The sequence below is a fragment of the Anomaloglossus baeobatrachus genome, chromosome 11 (genome assembly GCF_048569485.1).
Source record: "Anomaloglossus baeobatrachus isolate aAnoBae1 chromosome 11, aAnoBae1.hap1, whole genome shotgun sequence".
NCBI classification, from domain to species: Eukaryota; Metazoa; Chordata; class Amphibia; order Anura; family Aromobatidae; genus Anomaloglossus; species Anomaloglossus baeobatrachus.
In genome coordinates, this window is record NC_134363.1 from 42,648,998 (window position 1) to 42,664,645 (window position 15,648).

General features: G+C 41.8%; 1 protein-coding gene across 3 annotated transcripts in view; it reads left to right on the forward strand.

Annotated features, from left to right (window-relative positions):
• LOC142256061 (tetraspanin-4-like) overlaps window positions 1-15,648 on the forward strand; it is a 187,664-nt gene that overhangs the window by 110,632 nt on the left and 61,384 nt on the right. For 2 of the 3 annotated variants that reach the window (XM_075327565.1, XM_075327566.1), the window contains exon 2: window positions 7,576-7,655. In XM_075327565.1, the coding sequence (XP_075183680.1) occupies window positions 7,576-7,655 (80 nt within the window). Of the gene's footprint in view, window positions 1-2,308; window positions 7,656-15,648 lie in introns of those variants that run through there. The other variant, XM_075327564.1, reaches the window with a different exon arrangement.

Here is a 15,648-nt window from a genome sequence, read left to right on the forward strand (position 1 = left end):
AAATAGCAGTGTTATATAGCCAGGACCCAGAAGTCTTACTGCTACAATCAAAGCTAGAGGGACCAATAACAAAAGCAGTGTCATATAGCCAGGACCCAAAAGACCTACTGCTACAATCAAAGCTAGAGGGACCAATAACAAGAGCAGTGTCATATAGCCAGGACCCAAAAGACCTACTGCTACAATCAAAGCTAGAGGGACCAATAACAAGAGCAGTGTCATATAGCCAGGACCCAAAAGACCTACTGCTACGATCAAAGATAGGGGGAATGATAAAAAAAAGCAGTGTTATATAGCCAGGACCGAAAAGTCCTACTGCTAGGATCAAAGCTAGGGGGACCAATTAAAAGAGCAATGTTTTATAGTCAGGACCCAAAAGTCCTAATGCTGCGATCAAAACTAGGGGGACCAATTAAAAGAGCAGTGCTATACAGCCAGGACCCAAAAGTCCTACTGCTATGATCAGAGCAAGGGGGACTGATAAAAAGAGCAGTGTTATATAGCCTGGACCCAAAAGTCTTACTTCTATAATCAGAGCTGGGGGGGACGACTAATAAAAAGAGCAGTGTTATATAGCCAGGATCCAAAAGTCTTGCTTCTATAATCAGAGCTAGAAGGGACTAATATAAAAAGAGCAGTGTTATAAAGTCCTACTGCTAAGATCAGAGCTAGGGGGACCGATATAAATAGCGGTGTTACATAGCCAGGACCCAGAAGTCCTACTGCCACAATCAAAGCTAGGGGGTTCGATAACAAGGGCAGTGTTATATAGCCAGGACCCAAAAGTCCTACTGATATATATATATATATATATATATATATATATATATATATATTATATTAATGCATAAATAAAATCTAAAAATAACTTTGCTGTGTGCAACTGTTCAAAAATATAATATTTAACACTAAAAGGAAAAACAAAATGTAAACAGCAGAAGTGGTGTTTTATGGGGACCCCCACCCTCAAAGAAAAAAAATGGAAAAATACCCTCCACCCACTTCGCCCCCCCAAAAAAAACAAATCCTTGATACAATGCGATAAAAAAAAGTTGTTGGCCTTTTAAGGCGAGTAGAAAAAATTGTAAAGGGGGCCCCATCAAAGGCAGAGGGTTCAGTACAGTAATAATAATATTATTATTAATTATTATTTATATAATGGTGAATTTAAGTTGTTGGTCTTTTAAGGCGAGTAGAAAAATTGTAAAGCAAAGGGGGCCCGATCAAAGGCAGAGGGTTCAGTAATAATAATAATTATTATTTATTACTTATATAATAGTGAATTTAAATATCAAAGGCAGAGGGTTCAGTACAGTAATAATAATTATTTATATAATGGTCAATTTAAGTTGTTGGTCTTTTAAGGCGAGTAGAAAAAATTGTAAAGCAAAGGGGGCCCCATCAAAGGCAGAGGGTTCAGTACAGTAATAATAATAATAATAATTATTTATATAATAGTGAATTTAAATATCAAAGGCAGAGGGTTCAGTGCAGTAATAATAATTATTTATATAATGTTGAATTTAAGTTGTTGGGCGAGTACAAAAAATTGTAAAGCAAAGGGGGCCCCATCAAAGGCATAGGGTTCAGTACAGTAATAATAATAATATTTATTTATATAATAGTGAATTTAAATATCAAAGGCAGAGGGTTCAGTGCAGTAATAATAATTATTTATATAATGTTGAATTTAAGTTGTTGGTCTTTTAAGGCGAGTACAAAAAATTGTAAAGCAAAGGGGGCCCCATCAAAGGCATAGGGTTCAGTACAGTAATAATAATAATATTTATTTATATAATAGTGAATTTAAATATCAAAGGCAGAGGGTTCAGTGCAGTAATAATAATTATTTATATAATGTTGAATTTAAGTTGTTGGTCTTTTAAGGCGAGTACAAAAAATTGTAAAGCAAAGGGGGCCCCATCAAAGGCAGAGGGTTCAGTACAGTAATAATAATAATTATTTATATAATGGTGAATTTCAATATCAAGGCTTATAAAAAATAACATAATTCACACTATGTATATAACTGTGTCCCCAGAATTGAGGATATATAATGTTCAGAAATGGCTGACAACAGCGAACAATGGCTGAAAGTGAAGTGCACAGCAGTGCACCGCTATGCACCTCTAATGAGGCCATTGTAAAGACTCCCTCGACCTCCCGTCATCTCTGACCCTTGTAATAATGACATTGCAGCACATAATGCGTTAGTCAGGAGTGCGATGCACCAAGAGGCTATTTACAGCCGCCTCATTCTCCTACTTTTGGGATTTACAGGGACAGATCATTATCTACATGGCGGCCCATATTGCGTCTGTCACCTTCCATCTGTCTGGGATGTAGGATGGCAGCAGCACAATGGAGCAGCAGGGAGCTGACCCTATGGCGGTGCAAGATTTTTTTTTTTTTTTGCTGCTTTTTCCGTCAAAAGTCCAAGTTGCTGCATTGCAGTGCAGGGTGACATCCCAGCCCCGCACTCGGCTCTGCTGCTCCACTTTCTTTTGAGTATCTTTTTTTACATGTATATATACAGGAGTGCGTTACTGCCTTGCTCGCTGCCTGCTGCATCTCTTCCCATCTGTCCCAGTTATTCGCTCTAACCCACACTCTCTCCTCCCGGAATATATTCCTCTCCCCTATCTACTTTGATGTCTCTCCAATTCCCTCATCCTCTGCTCCCTCCTCTCACATCCATGACCCTCTCTGTGCCTTGACTACCAATATTTCCCCCCTCTGTCCTCTTCCCCCCATGTCCTCTTACCTCTGTGCCTTGTAAGGAGCAGCATCGCTAGCCATCGGCACTGGAAGGCTTATATCGTAATTTTTTTATCATTTTTTTTCTCTCAACCGTACAGATTCCTTGAGATCTCATAACCGGAATCCTTTTTTTTTATTTTCTAATTGTTAATAATGGGATTCATGAGCCTACTGATGAGATGCATCTGGAAAGTGCATTTGGACTGTACAGAGCTCCCTGAAGATTTCACCGCTGAGAGCTAGAGGGTCTGAAAGCAAACTCCGAGAGGAAAAAGACGAGGAAAGTGGTTATTTGCTGAGAATGCAGAACAGACAATGAAAAAGATCCTCTGACGAGAAGACAATCTATCCAACATGCATATTGTTACTGCAACCCTTGCCTGCAATTGTGCTCTGCATCCCGTCTCCTCGTCTTAGACTCCTATAGGGTTTCTATCCGGTAATATCTTCCATCAATCTTTTTTTCTTAAAGGATCCTACTATGACTTCTGTCTAGAACTTGCTCAATTTTGAAGTATGCTACAGATTCTCGCTCTCTCTCTATAGATTTGACTGTTTTAGACATCTGCAGTCCACCAGGCATAACCTTGGTGATCCCAACGAGGGTCTTCTTGTCCCTCTGATGCTGGACTATTCGGACAACGTAAGCTCATAACCTTAAGAAGTCATGTTCATTTGAAAGAACCAACAAAAGGAAGATTACACTTTGGAAAGGAACCCCACCGAGATCTTCTTACACATGAGGACCATCCATACATGGAGGACTTTATCCATCAAGTGCTTCGTCATGAATATCTAAACAGCGGAAGCTAAATAAGGAGCATTCGGACTACACTTTGGAAAGGAACCCCACCGAGATCTTCTTACACATGAGGACCATCCACACATGGAAGACTTTATCCATCAAGCGCTTAGTCATGAATATCTAAACAGTGGAAGCTAAATAAGGAGCACAGTGGGAACACACGACCTCCTCCCCTCTTAACCATCCATCATGTTTGCTTCTTGACCTCTCATGTTATCCGACTTTCTTCACAACTTGAGTTCTTCTTTGGAAATTCCTTCTTGGCTTTTGTACTTTGTCACCATCTTTCATCTTAATTGACCTTTCCATCTAACTTTTGTTGACCAAGAGCCTATGACTTTGTATATCTAATTAACCTTTTCTTCTTTATAGTTGACCAAGAGCATCCTCCTACCGTGAATTGTGTAGTTTTAAAGTATTGGGTGTAGATAGAATGTTTTTGATTTTGTGGTTTGACCTACTTATTCTTCTAGTATTATAGTCTTACAAGCGTTAAGTCTTTTGGATTGGTTTTTGAAACTTCCTTTATTTCCCGAGAGATCCCGGATCTCCATATTTTACCTCACGTAGAATGTATATATAGAATTGCATATGTATCTTTTTGGATATTCGTGATCTCTGGTGTAGAGTTATGCCGGTGCGCCGCTATCCAAAATTGTCACGTGAGATGTTTTCTATCCATTGATTTATGTTATCACTTTGGCTATTGATTTTTAGGAATGACTTAGCTTAATTTTTGTGGTTTCTTGGTTCTGAAGGGTTTACATTAGATCTTCCTTACGAGGAACTCAGCAAGGGGCAAGAATATATTTCGATACTTCCTACCAAGGAGTCTCTGGATGCCCCACTGAGGACCCCAATCATTAATTGTTTAAAAAGGGTCAGACGAAGGGAATATTGAATGTTAATTTTAAATTCTGTTGAGATTTTTTTTTCATTGTTCCTTTTCTGGACCTGAGATTTTTTTTATAATTGTGGATAAGTTCTTCTGCTCCGTTAGGAATCAGCTTTCTCAGCTTTTAAGTCATTTCTGCTGACAATTTAAGTGGAACCGCTCGGAAATTAAAAGATGCAATAATAGATATCTGCCCTTCTTTGTTTACTGTTAATGACCATCTGGTTATCTCTTCCTGGCTGTCCATGGAGCTGTGCCATTGATTTAAACGGGTCACGTTGAATGTGGATGTCTCTGCTTCCACTTTGACCTATGAGGAAACAAGATATCAGCAGTAAAAGAGAAAGCTATTAGGAGCCAAACTCTGTGATCTCTTTTATGTAGAGTTTCTCTGAAGGCTTCATCTAAGGTTCAGCCTTGGATGGAAGAGCATAACCTCTCCCCTAGATGGTGGAACCTGCCTAACCTTCATTGTGTGATGTCTCTGCTTCCACTTTGACCTATCAGGAAACAAGATATCAGGAGTAAAATAGAAAGTTATTAGGCGCCAAAGTCCATAATCTCTTGTATGCAGTGTTTTTCCGAAGGCTTCATCTAAGGTTTAACCTTGGGTGGAAGAGCATAACCTCTCCCCCAGATGGTGAAATTAGCCAAAACTTCATTGTGTGATTTCTCTGCTTCCACTTTGACCTATGAGGAAACAAGATATCAGCAGTAAAAGAGAAAGTTATTTGGAGCCAAACTCCATGATCTCTTTTATGTAGTGTTTCTCCAAAGGCTTCATCTAAGGTTCACCCTTGGATGGAAAATCATAACCTCTCTCACATATGGTGTCCATGTAGCTGTGCCATTGATCTAAACAGCTCATGTTGACTATGGATGTCTCTGCTTCCACTTTGACCTATGCGGAAACAAGATAGGAGCCAAACTCTATGATCTCTTTTATGTAGTGTTTCTCTGAAGGCTTCATCTAAGGTTCTGCCTTGGATGGAAGAGTATTAAGAGTATAAAATAGAAAGTTATTAGGAGCCAAACTTCATGAACTCTTATGTAGTGTTTCTCCGAAGGCTTCACCTAAAGTTCAGCCTTGAGTGGAAGAGCATAATCTCGCCACCATCTGGTGTCCATGGAGCTGTGCCATTGATCTAAACAGCTCATGTTGAATATGGATGTCTCTGCTTCTATTTTGACCTATGGGGAAACAAGATATCCACAGTAAAATAGAAAGTTATTAGGAGCTAAATTCCATGATCTCTTTTATGTAGAGTTTCTCCGAAGGCTTCATCTAAAGTTCAGCCTTGGGTGGAAAAGCATTACCTCTTCCCCAGATGGTGAAACCTGCCAAACCTTCATTGTGTGATTTCTCTGCTTTCACTTTGACCTATGAGGAAACAAGATATCCGCAGTAAATAGAAAGTTTTTAGGAGCCAAACTCCATGAACTCTTTTATATAGTGTTTTTCCGAAGGCTTCCTCTAAGGTTCAGCCTTGTATGGAAGAGCATATCCTCTCCCCTAGATGGTGAAACCTTTCAAACCTTCATGGTGTGATGTCTCTGCTTCCACTTTAACCTATGGGGAAACAAGATATCCGCAATAAAATAGAAAGTTATTAGGAGCTAAATTCCATGATCTCTTTTATGTAGAGTTTCTCCAAAGGCTTCGTCTAAGGTACAGCCTTGCGTAGAAGAGTAAAACCTCTTCCCCAGATGGTGAAACCTGTCAAACCTTCATTCTGTGATTTCTCTGCTTACAGTTTTACCTATGAGGAAACAAGATATCCGCAGTAAAATAGAAACTTATTAGGAGCCAAACTCCATTAACTTTTTTTATGTAGAGTTTCTCTGAAGGCTTCATCTAAGGTTCAGCCTTGGGTAGAAGAGCAAAACCTCTTCCCCAGATGGTGAAACCTGCCAAACCTTCATTGTGTGATTTCTCTGCTTACATTTTTACCTTTGAGAAAACAAGATATCCGCAGTAAAAAAGAAACTTATTAGGAGCCAAACTTGATGAACTCTTTTATGTAGAATTTCTCCCATCGAAGGTTCAGCTTTGGATGGAAGAGCATAACCTCTCCCTCATATGGTGTCCATGGAGCTGTGGCATTGATCTAAACGGCTCATGTTGAATATGGATGGCTCTGCTTCCACTTTGACCTATGAGGAGCAGGAAAGCAGAAAGTTATTAGGAGCCAAACTCCATGAACTCTTATGTAGAGTTTCTCTGAAGGCTTCATCACAGGTTCAGCCTTGGGTGGAAGAGCATAACCTCACCCCCATCCGGTGAAACCTTCTAAACCTTCATTGTCTTTCTTGGCATTGCTTAACTATTATTCAAAATATTTTCATACTTTTTGAGTTGTCTTTGTATCCTTTACTTGTAAGAGATAACATGAAAGGAGGCCCAGGGGTATGTGGAAACCGAAAACTCTAATTAGTGTGGGCTGTCAACCACCAAGCAGGGGGTGTACTACAAACTAGTGTAGGAGATCAAAGGCGGTAATGATTGGAATTTGATCATATTTAATACAGCAATGTTATTTCTCCTCTTTCGGTGGTAGCCTAAATATATTCACTTTTCGAATATGTATAATTCATGGCTCTCTTCCCTTAAAGCGTAAGCTTCCTGGCGCAGACAGGACTCGATGATGGGGAGCGTTGACTTCTTTCCGGCGTTCTCTGTACATTACTTGCTGGATGTTTTTTTTCGAATTTTTTTTAATCATGTTTAGGAGCAAAAACATTCTTATAGGAACTCCTGGTCTGGATATATAGAAGAAAAAATGGAAATTAGTGTTTCTATCTAATTACAAAGGCCCGGCTATTGTGGACTGTTCCGTGGACAGAGACTTAAGTGACTTTTCGATAATAGGATTTTAGCCAAAAGCAGAGACAATGCAAACGTCCAGTAGTGATGACCCCAGTTACAGTCAGAGCTCTCCACCTCGGGGTCGGAGAGCTCGATGGAAAGGAGTCTACCGGGGCCGATGGGGGGTTGCGGACAGCTGTTCCTTCAGCGGAGTACAGTCTAATCCAGAAGAGCAAACCTCAGGGGAGACCAAAAAGGAGAACAGAGTTATTGTCTTGTATCTGGATCTCTCTTTTCTTTTGCTTCTAGAACTCAAGAAAATGAGCATGACGCGTGGGTGCCTACTCTGCATCAAAATCACCATGTTCATCTTCAACCTCATCTTCTGGGTGAGTAGATTCTTCAGATTTGTTATAATAATATATATTTATGAGCTTCAAAATATAAGTTTGTAAAGTGTACCTGTCTTTTCACACAGAACCTTTAGAAAATAATGTTTGTTGTCTTCATCCCCCACAAGTTAAAATTGCTTTTTGTGCCCATGCCACTCTATTATGTCCAGGAACTGTCTTGATTCTCAAGCTCTGTAACTTGCCATCCACTCTTATGAAGTCCTTGTTATCTTGCCATGCAGTAGCCAGGTCTTTTTTTATTAGTATTCTACCATCATTATTAGTATTGGAACTTATTTTTTAGCCTTTCCTGTCAATAAGCATTTCAACTGTCAATGTGAAGTGGTTTACCTGCACCAAGCTGAAATCCTGAGAGCCACATTGTATTTAAGGCATCCTCCCATTAGGGGAAGTGCCTCCTCAATGCCTCTAGTTAATAAGTCAGTTTCCAGTCTGCTACCTAGCTAGTTGTCAGGTCTTGAGCTCCTGTCCTGTTATCCCTGTGTCCATCTCCTGTACCTGCTTTCCCCTACCTGTCTATTCCAGCCGTGCCCACCATTCCTGTCCATACCCACCTGTCCAGCCTGCCTCAGTCACTACGCCTGTACCGATCTATTCCTGAGTCCGTTACCTGTCCTGGAGGTCAGCTGCCACAGACCCAGTAATACTGCCCTTGGAGTGGTACCTGGCATCCACCTCACTGTGGATGCTTAATTAAGCCCCTCCCACTAAAGGGGAAGCCCAGGTCCCCCCTGTGGTCCAGTGGGTCTACTAATCCCGCTCGTTGCCCCTACTCCCACCATGAGTGTTACATCCTGCCTCTTTGTTCTGTCTAGATGTAAGAGATAGACAGGAGAAAAGAGCCAAAGAAGCACCTCCACTTCCTATAGAGAGATAAAGACCCATCCCCACTCCCTCTAGAGAAAAAAGACCCACCCCCACTTCCTGTAGAGACAAAGACCCATCCCCACATCCTGTAGAGACAAAGACCCATCCCCACTTCCTTTAGAGACAAAGACCCACCCCCACTTCCTGTAGAGACAAAGACCCATCACCACTTCCTGTAGAGACAAAGACCCATCCCCACTTCCTGTAGAGACAAAGAACCACCCCCACTTCCTGTAGAGACAAAGACCCATCACCACTTCCTGTAGAGACAAAGACCCACCCCCACTTCCTGTAGAGACAAAGACCCATCCCCACATCCTGTAGAGACAAAGACCCATCCCCACTTCCTTTAGAGACAAAGACCCACCCCCACTTCCTGTAGAGACAAAGACCCATCACCACTTCCTGTAGAGACAAAGACCCATCACCACTTCCTGTAGAGACAAAGACCCATCCCCACTTCCTGTAGAGACAAAGACCCACCCCCACTTCCTGTAGAGACAAAGACCCACCCCCACTTCCTGTAGAGACAAAGACCCACCCCCACTTCCTGTAGAGACAAAGACCCACCCCCACTTCCTGTAGAGACAAAGACCCACCCCCACTTCCTGTAGAGACAAAGACCCACCCCCACTTTCTATAGAGACAAAGACCCACCCCCACTTTCTGTAGAGACAAAGACCCACCCCCACTTTCTGTAGAGACAAAGACCCATCCCCACTTTCTGTAGAGACAAAGACCCATCCCCACTTTCTGTAGAGACAAAGACCCACCCCCACTTTCTGTAGAGACAAAGACCCACCCCCACTTTCTGTAGAGACAAAGACCCATCCCCACTTCCTGTAGAGACAAAGACCCACCCCCACTTCCTGTAGAGACAAATACCCATCCCCACTTCCTGTAGAGACAAAGACCCACCCCCACTTCCTGTAGAGACAAAGACCCACCCCCACTTCCTGTAGAGACAAAGACCCACCCCCACTTCCTGTAGAGACAAAGACCCACCCCCACTTCCTGTAGAGACAAAGACCCACCCCCACTTCCTGTAGAGACAAAGACCCACCCCCACTTCCTGTAGAGACAAAGACCCACCCCCACTTCCTGTAGAGACAAAGACCCACCCCCACTTCCTGTAGAGACAAAGACCCACCCCCACTTCCTGTAGAGACAAAGACCCACCCCCACTTCCTGTAGAGACAAAGACCCACCCCCACTTCCTGTAGAGACAAAGACCCACCCCCACTTCCTGTAGGGACAAAGACCCACCCCCACTTCCTGTAGAGACAAAGACCCACCCCCACTTCCTGTAGAGTGATAGAGACCCGCCCCTACTTTCCATTGATAAAGACCCGCATCACTTCCTGTGTAGCGCTAAAGACCTTTTTCCACTTCCTGTAGAGTAAGAAAGACTGTACAGAGACAAGAAGCCATCCCCATTTCCTGCACAGAGCTAAACCCCACCTCTAATTCCTGTAAAGAAACTGCCTCTAGGGGGCACCCCACCTATTCCTGTAATCCATCATTGCATCTCTTCTTCAGCTAGTGATGGATTACACTTAACAGGCAGATTACACAGAAGGATGACACCTAGTTGTCAGAATTTTGGAATGATTTTTTCAAGTGTAAAGCTACATGATGTTTTTAAAAATGATTTGGGGATCGCAAATAAGATCAAGTTGTCCGATAAATATTTACCATTTAATTTTATTGCCACCAATTTCTGAATTTGTTTATCCACTTTTTGGATAGATGCCAGATGCTGGTGACAACAACAAGTGTCTGACATTATCGTGCACAAATAGGAAAGGTCCAGAGACCCATGTAAACCTGTAATGTAATGCTGAAAATCAATACTTACTAGCTGGGTGCCAACTCAGACTGCACATGAAATAGCCTCCATTAGTTTTCATTCCGTATCTGTTACCACCGCATGGCAGCAGGATGATTCAGAAACAACCAGAGAGTGAAGAGCGCAAGGATAGAAATCTCCAGGTCGTTTAAAAAATAAATAAATAATTAATAATAATAATATTAATAATAATAAATTAATAAAAAAAATAAAAATAAAATTATTGTTAAAAATTCACAAGACCTGTTTACACATTCCATATTAACCTGTTTGGTCAACAACTACTTTTCCTGATCCCCCAATACAGTGGCATGCAAAAGTTTGGGCACCCATGGTCAAAATTACTCTTATTGTGAACAATTCAGCAAGTTAAAGATGAAATGATCTATAAAAGGCAATAAAGTTATGATACATTCCCTTTGTATTTTCTGCAACTTTGTGCCAAAAAACAGCAGCCATGAGTTCTGATGTTCTTTTGGATGCAAAAGTTTGGACACCCTGCATGGTTAGTAGCTAGTAGCACTGCCTTTGGCAAGTATCACAGCTTGTAAACACATTTGGTAACAGCCAAGAGTCTTTCAATTCTTGACTAAGGGATTTTCATCCATTCTTCCTTGGAAAAGTCTTCCAGTGCTCTGAGATTCCTGGTTCGTCTTGCATGCTCTCCTTTTCCTTGGAGACACCTTCCAGTTCTGTGAGATTCCTGGCTTGTCTTCCAGTTCTGTAAGATTTGTGACTTGTCTTACATGCGCTGCTCTTCCTTGGAGACGGTTTCCAGTTCTGTGAGATTCCTGGCTCGTCTTGCATGCACTACTTTTCCTTGGAGATGTCTTCCAATTCTGTTAGATTTCTGTCTTATCTTGCATGCACTGCTCCTCCTTGAAGATGTCTTCCAGTTCTGTGAGATTCCTGGCTTGTCTTCCAGTTCTGTGAGATTTGTGACTCGTCTTGCATCCACTACTCTTCCTTGAAGACATCTTCCAGTTCTGTGAGTTTCCTGGCTCGTCTTGCATGCACTGCTCTTCCTTGGAGACGTCTTCCAGTTCTGTGAGATTACTGGCTCGTCTTGCATCCACTACTCTTCCTTGAAGACATCTTCCAGTTCTGTGAGTTTCCTGGCTCGTCTTGCATGCACTGCTCTTCCTTGGAGATGTCTTCCAGTTCTATAAGATTCCTGACTCGTCTTGCATGCATTGCTCTTCCTAGAAAAAGTCTTCCAGTTCTGTGAGATTCCTGACTCCTCTTGCATGCATTGCTCTTCCTAGAAAAAGTCTTCCAGGTCTGTGAGATTCCTGGCTCGTCTTCCAGGTCTGTGAGATTCCTGGCTCATCTTCCTGTTCTGTGAGGTTCCTGGCTCGTCTTGCATGCACTGCTCTTTTGAGGTCTAACCACTGATTTTCAATGATGTTCGGATCAGGAGACTGTGAGGACCATTGTAAAACCTTCAACTTGTGCCTTTTGAGGTCATCTATTGTAGTTTGTGACGTGTGTTTAAGATCATTATCCATTTGTAGAAGCTGTCCTCTTTTCTCCTCTTTTCAACTATCAACTTCAGCTTTTTTACAGATAGTGTTATATTTGCATTAAGAATTTCTTGAAATTTCATTGAATCCATTTTTCCATCTACCCTTGAAATGTTCCCCGTGACACTGGCTGCAAAACAACCCGAAAGCATGATTGATCCACCTCCATGCTTAATGGTTGGCGATATATTCTTTTCCTGAAATTCTGTGCCTTTTCTTCTCCACACATACCTTTGATCATTGTGGCCATAGAGTTCTATTGTTACTTAATCAATCCACGGGGCCTGTTTCCAAAATGCATAAGGCTTGTTTAGATGTTCTTTTGCATACTTTGAAAGCCGAATTTTATGGTGAGGACGCAGGAGAGGTTCTCTTCTGATGATTCTTCCATGAAGGCCATATTTGTGCAGGTGTCTCTGAACATTAGAACAATGTACCACAACTCCAGAGCTTGCTAAATCTTCCTGAAGGTCTTTTGCAGTCAGGCAGGGGTTCTGATTTACCTCTCTAGCAATCCTACGAGCAGCTCACAGAAATTTTGGTCTTTCAGACCTTACCTGCTACGGTGCGAAACGGCCGTCGTCCGGCGCCCCTGCACTCCCCCCTCCCTGGTTACATTGTAACAATGCTGCAGATTGTGCAATAAAAATTGCCGTTAACGTTCACCAGTGAGTTGCCGCCATTCCTTCTTACTTGAAGCTCATATTGGATTTCTATACCGTGGCTGAGCACCACAGGGACCGGCTGGAGATCTGTGATCCAAGGAAAAACCACAGCCTCGTGAGTACACACCTGGGCTTGCAGTGCCTAGCCTTTTCTCTTTTTTATTACTGCTTGTGTGGACTGTTTCTTGGCTATAGAGCACGCAACCCATTATAGAATAAAAAGGTGTATTTTTACTCTTACACAATGGATGTCGTGGATGTTGATACCACAGATCCTGAAGATACTAATATTTTTTCAGGGAGGGAGGATGCAGTAGCGTTTTTTACTTGTTGCAACAGCGCCGCAGATACAGAAATCCTAGGAAATAAAAGTCTTGAAATGAAGATAGGAAACCTGGCAGAGAAAGAGATAGGATTATTTTGGACCGTGCAATCTTTGAGAGCCTATATAGACTGCCAAAGAGTACCTCGAGGACTACGTGTCCTAAAGAATATTTCATTCTACCAAGAGGATGCAGCTTTTGTGTCTGAATGGGAACAAGTACAACAGGAGTGCTCATTGCGATTCTTAAGCCTAGTGCTAAAAAAGAATGAATCTGAACACACTTTAATCACAGAAGAACTGCTGAGACTCCATAGAGAATTGGAGGGCAGATTGTCTAAAGAGGACTGGTCACTATTCCTAAAAAAACTGGATAAAAATTTAATTCCTTTACAAAACCAAATAAAGGAAAGGAAACGGGAGAAGTTCTTGCGGGACAAATCTGACTACGAGTTAAAAAGAATTCTCTCATGGAAAAAGACACCTAGGAACTTTTCTGCCACTTTTAATTACAATAAAAAATCTAAAAAAAGATTATACAAACAAAACCAAAACGAAAAAAGGAACGCCTGGACGACCGACTCAGATTCAAGCGGGGTAGAGGATTTACCACCCCCCAAGAGAAAAGCGAGCATGGTCCCCACTACTAGTGCCTTTACAACGGCCCCTTTGGAAAAAGGACAAGGAGAGGAAGGGGCAAGAAAAAATCTTTTTACGGACAAAAAGAAGCAGGTGTCATGGAGAGATTAGATACCTATACCTCTAAGGAAAATACCATCTGGAATTTATCCTCTCATAATCTGGATATTCATATGATAGCTGTGCTGAATAAAGGACTGAATTATTGCATACCAGAGACCTTTAACTTTTCAGATTTTCAGATTGACCTTTTTAAAAGCTGTCGCAAAATACACCTAGCTAAATTTTATAACAACAAGAGTGAACCCCAGCCAAAAATAATCCAAGGGGAGAGCCCAGTAACAATTGGCCCCTTGGGCTTTTTTGGTCCTAAGAGTGCATTTGGAGATATTAGTGAGGATGCGTTGTTTCTATCTGAGCTGAGCGAGGAAAATCTCGACGCTCCTGTTAGCAACAATGGGGTTCAATGTGGTAACCCACCCTTTAGAGGAGGCTTAAAATCTACCTTCATCCCTCCAACTGCACCAGGCAATGTAATAGATCTGTTTCAAAATTTGGTTATTAAGGATATAGAGGCACTGAACTATCCTGAAGCACCAAAGAACCTGACTTATGCAGAGGATAAGGCATTAAAAACTATACAATCTTGGGACGATATCGTTATCCGTAGACCCGATAAGGGAGGGGGTACAGTCCTCTGGCCCAAGAAGTTGTACATGGAGGAGGCAGACAGGCAGCTAGGGGATTCCTCCGCATATGAAAGAATTATGTTTGATCCCACAAATAGATATAAGGAAAAACTTCGGTCTTTCCTGAACAAAAAAGTTGCAAATGGTTTTCTATCCAGAAAAATGGCAGAAAAGCTACTACCTTTGTATCCACAGAAGCCACATTGGTACTGCCTACCTAAAATCCACAAACATAGTGAAAAACCACCTGGGCGCCCTATAGTCTCGGGCATAGGCTCGGTTTTTGAGCCCCTATCCGAGTATATAGATTGGCTTCTTCACCCATTGCTGGCTAGAATTCCATCATATATCAGGGATACTGGCATGTTTGTTTCCACCTTAGATTCTTTTGAATGGCAGGAGGGCTTTGTGATGGCTTCTATCGATATAGAAAGCCTATACACCAGAATACCCCAAGATCAAGGGGTCCAGATCATTAAACAACTAATCGTCAATCTAGGTGTAGAACATAATATGGCTTGCTTCATAGAGGAAGCATTAAATCTTATTTTGAAGCATAATTCTTTCAAATTCGGGGAACAATGGTTCCATCAATGCGGGGGTACCGCGATGGGTACCCCCGTAGCTTGTTCATTCGCAAACCTCTTCTTGGCTTCAATGGAAGACACATTGATTTATAGCACCACTAATCCCTTTCTGAAGCACATAAAAAAATATCTCAGATACGTGGACGATATTTTTCTGGTCTGGGATGGGTCGGAATCAGACTTTCAGGACTTTGTCCAGTTTTTAAATGAAACCAACACCCATAACATGAAATTCACCAGTGTGTTTGGAGGTACTGTGCTGGAATTCTTGGACGTGAGGCTTACACTAGAAAATGGTGAGTTAACACGGGAAGTGTTTAGGAAGCCCACGTCCAAGAATTCACTACTGCACTATGAAAGCTACCACCCATCCCATACCAAGCAGTCCCTCCCATTCAGCCAATTCCTACGTATAAAAAGGATTAACAACAACAAGAAAAAATATGAAGAGCAGAGTGTCGATTTAGCAACCAGATTGCAGAATAGGGGTTACCCACTCGATATTATTGAAAAAGCCCGGTTCCGCTCCAACTCCAGACCCCCTGAGCTTACTAATAAAAAACAAAGAAAAACTGGGGAAGAAAATTCTGGTAGATTCCTTTTTAGTTTCAAGTTTGGCCCAATGGACAGCATTATCCGGTCCAGTATAAAAAGACACTGGCATTTAATAGAGGAGGATTTTGATTTATCTACTAGGGCAAAGAAAGGACCGTTGGTGACATATAGAAGGAGCAAAAACTTGGGAGACCTACTTGTACAGAACAGGCTTACTAGCCACAAAAAAACATGGTTAGACCGTGCCCAACCGATAGGGAACTATAGGTGTGG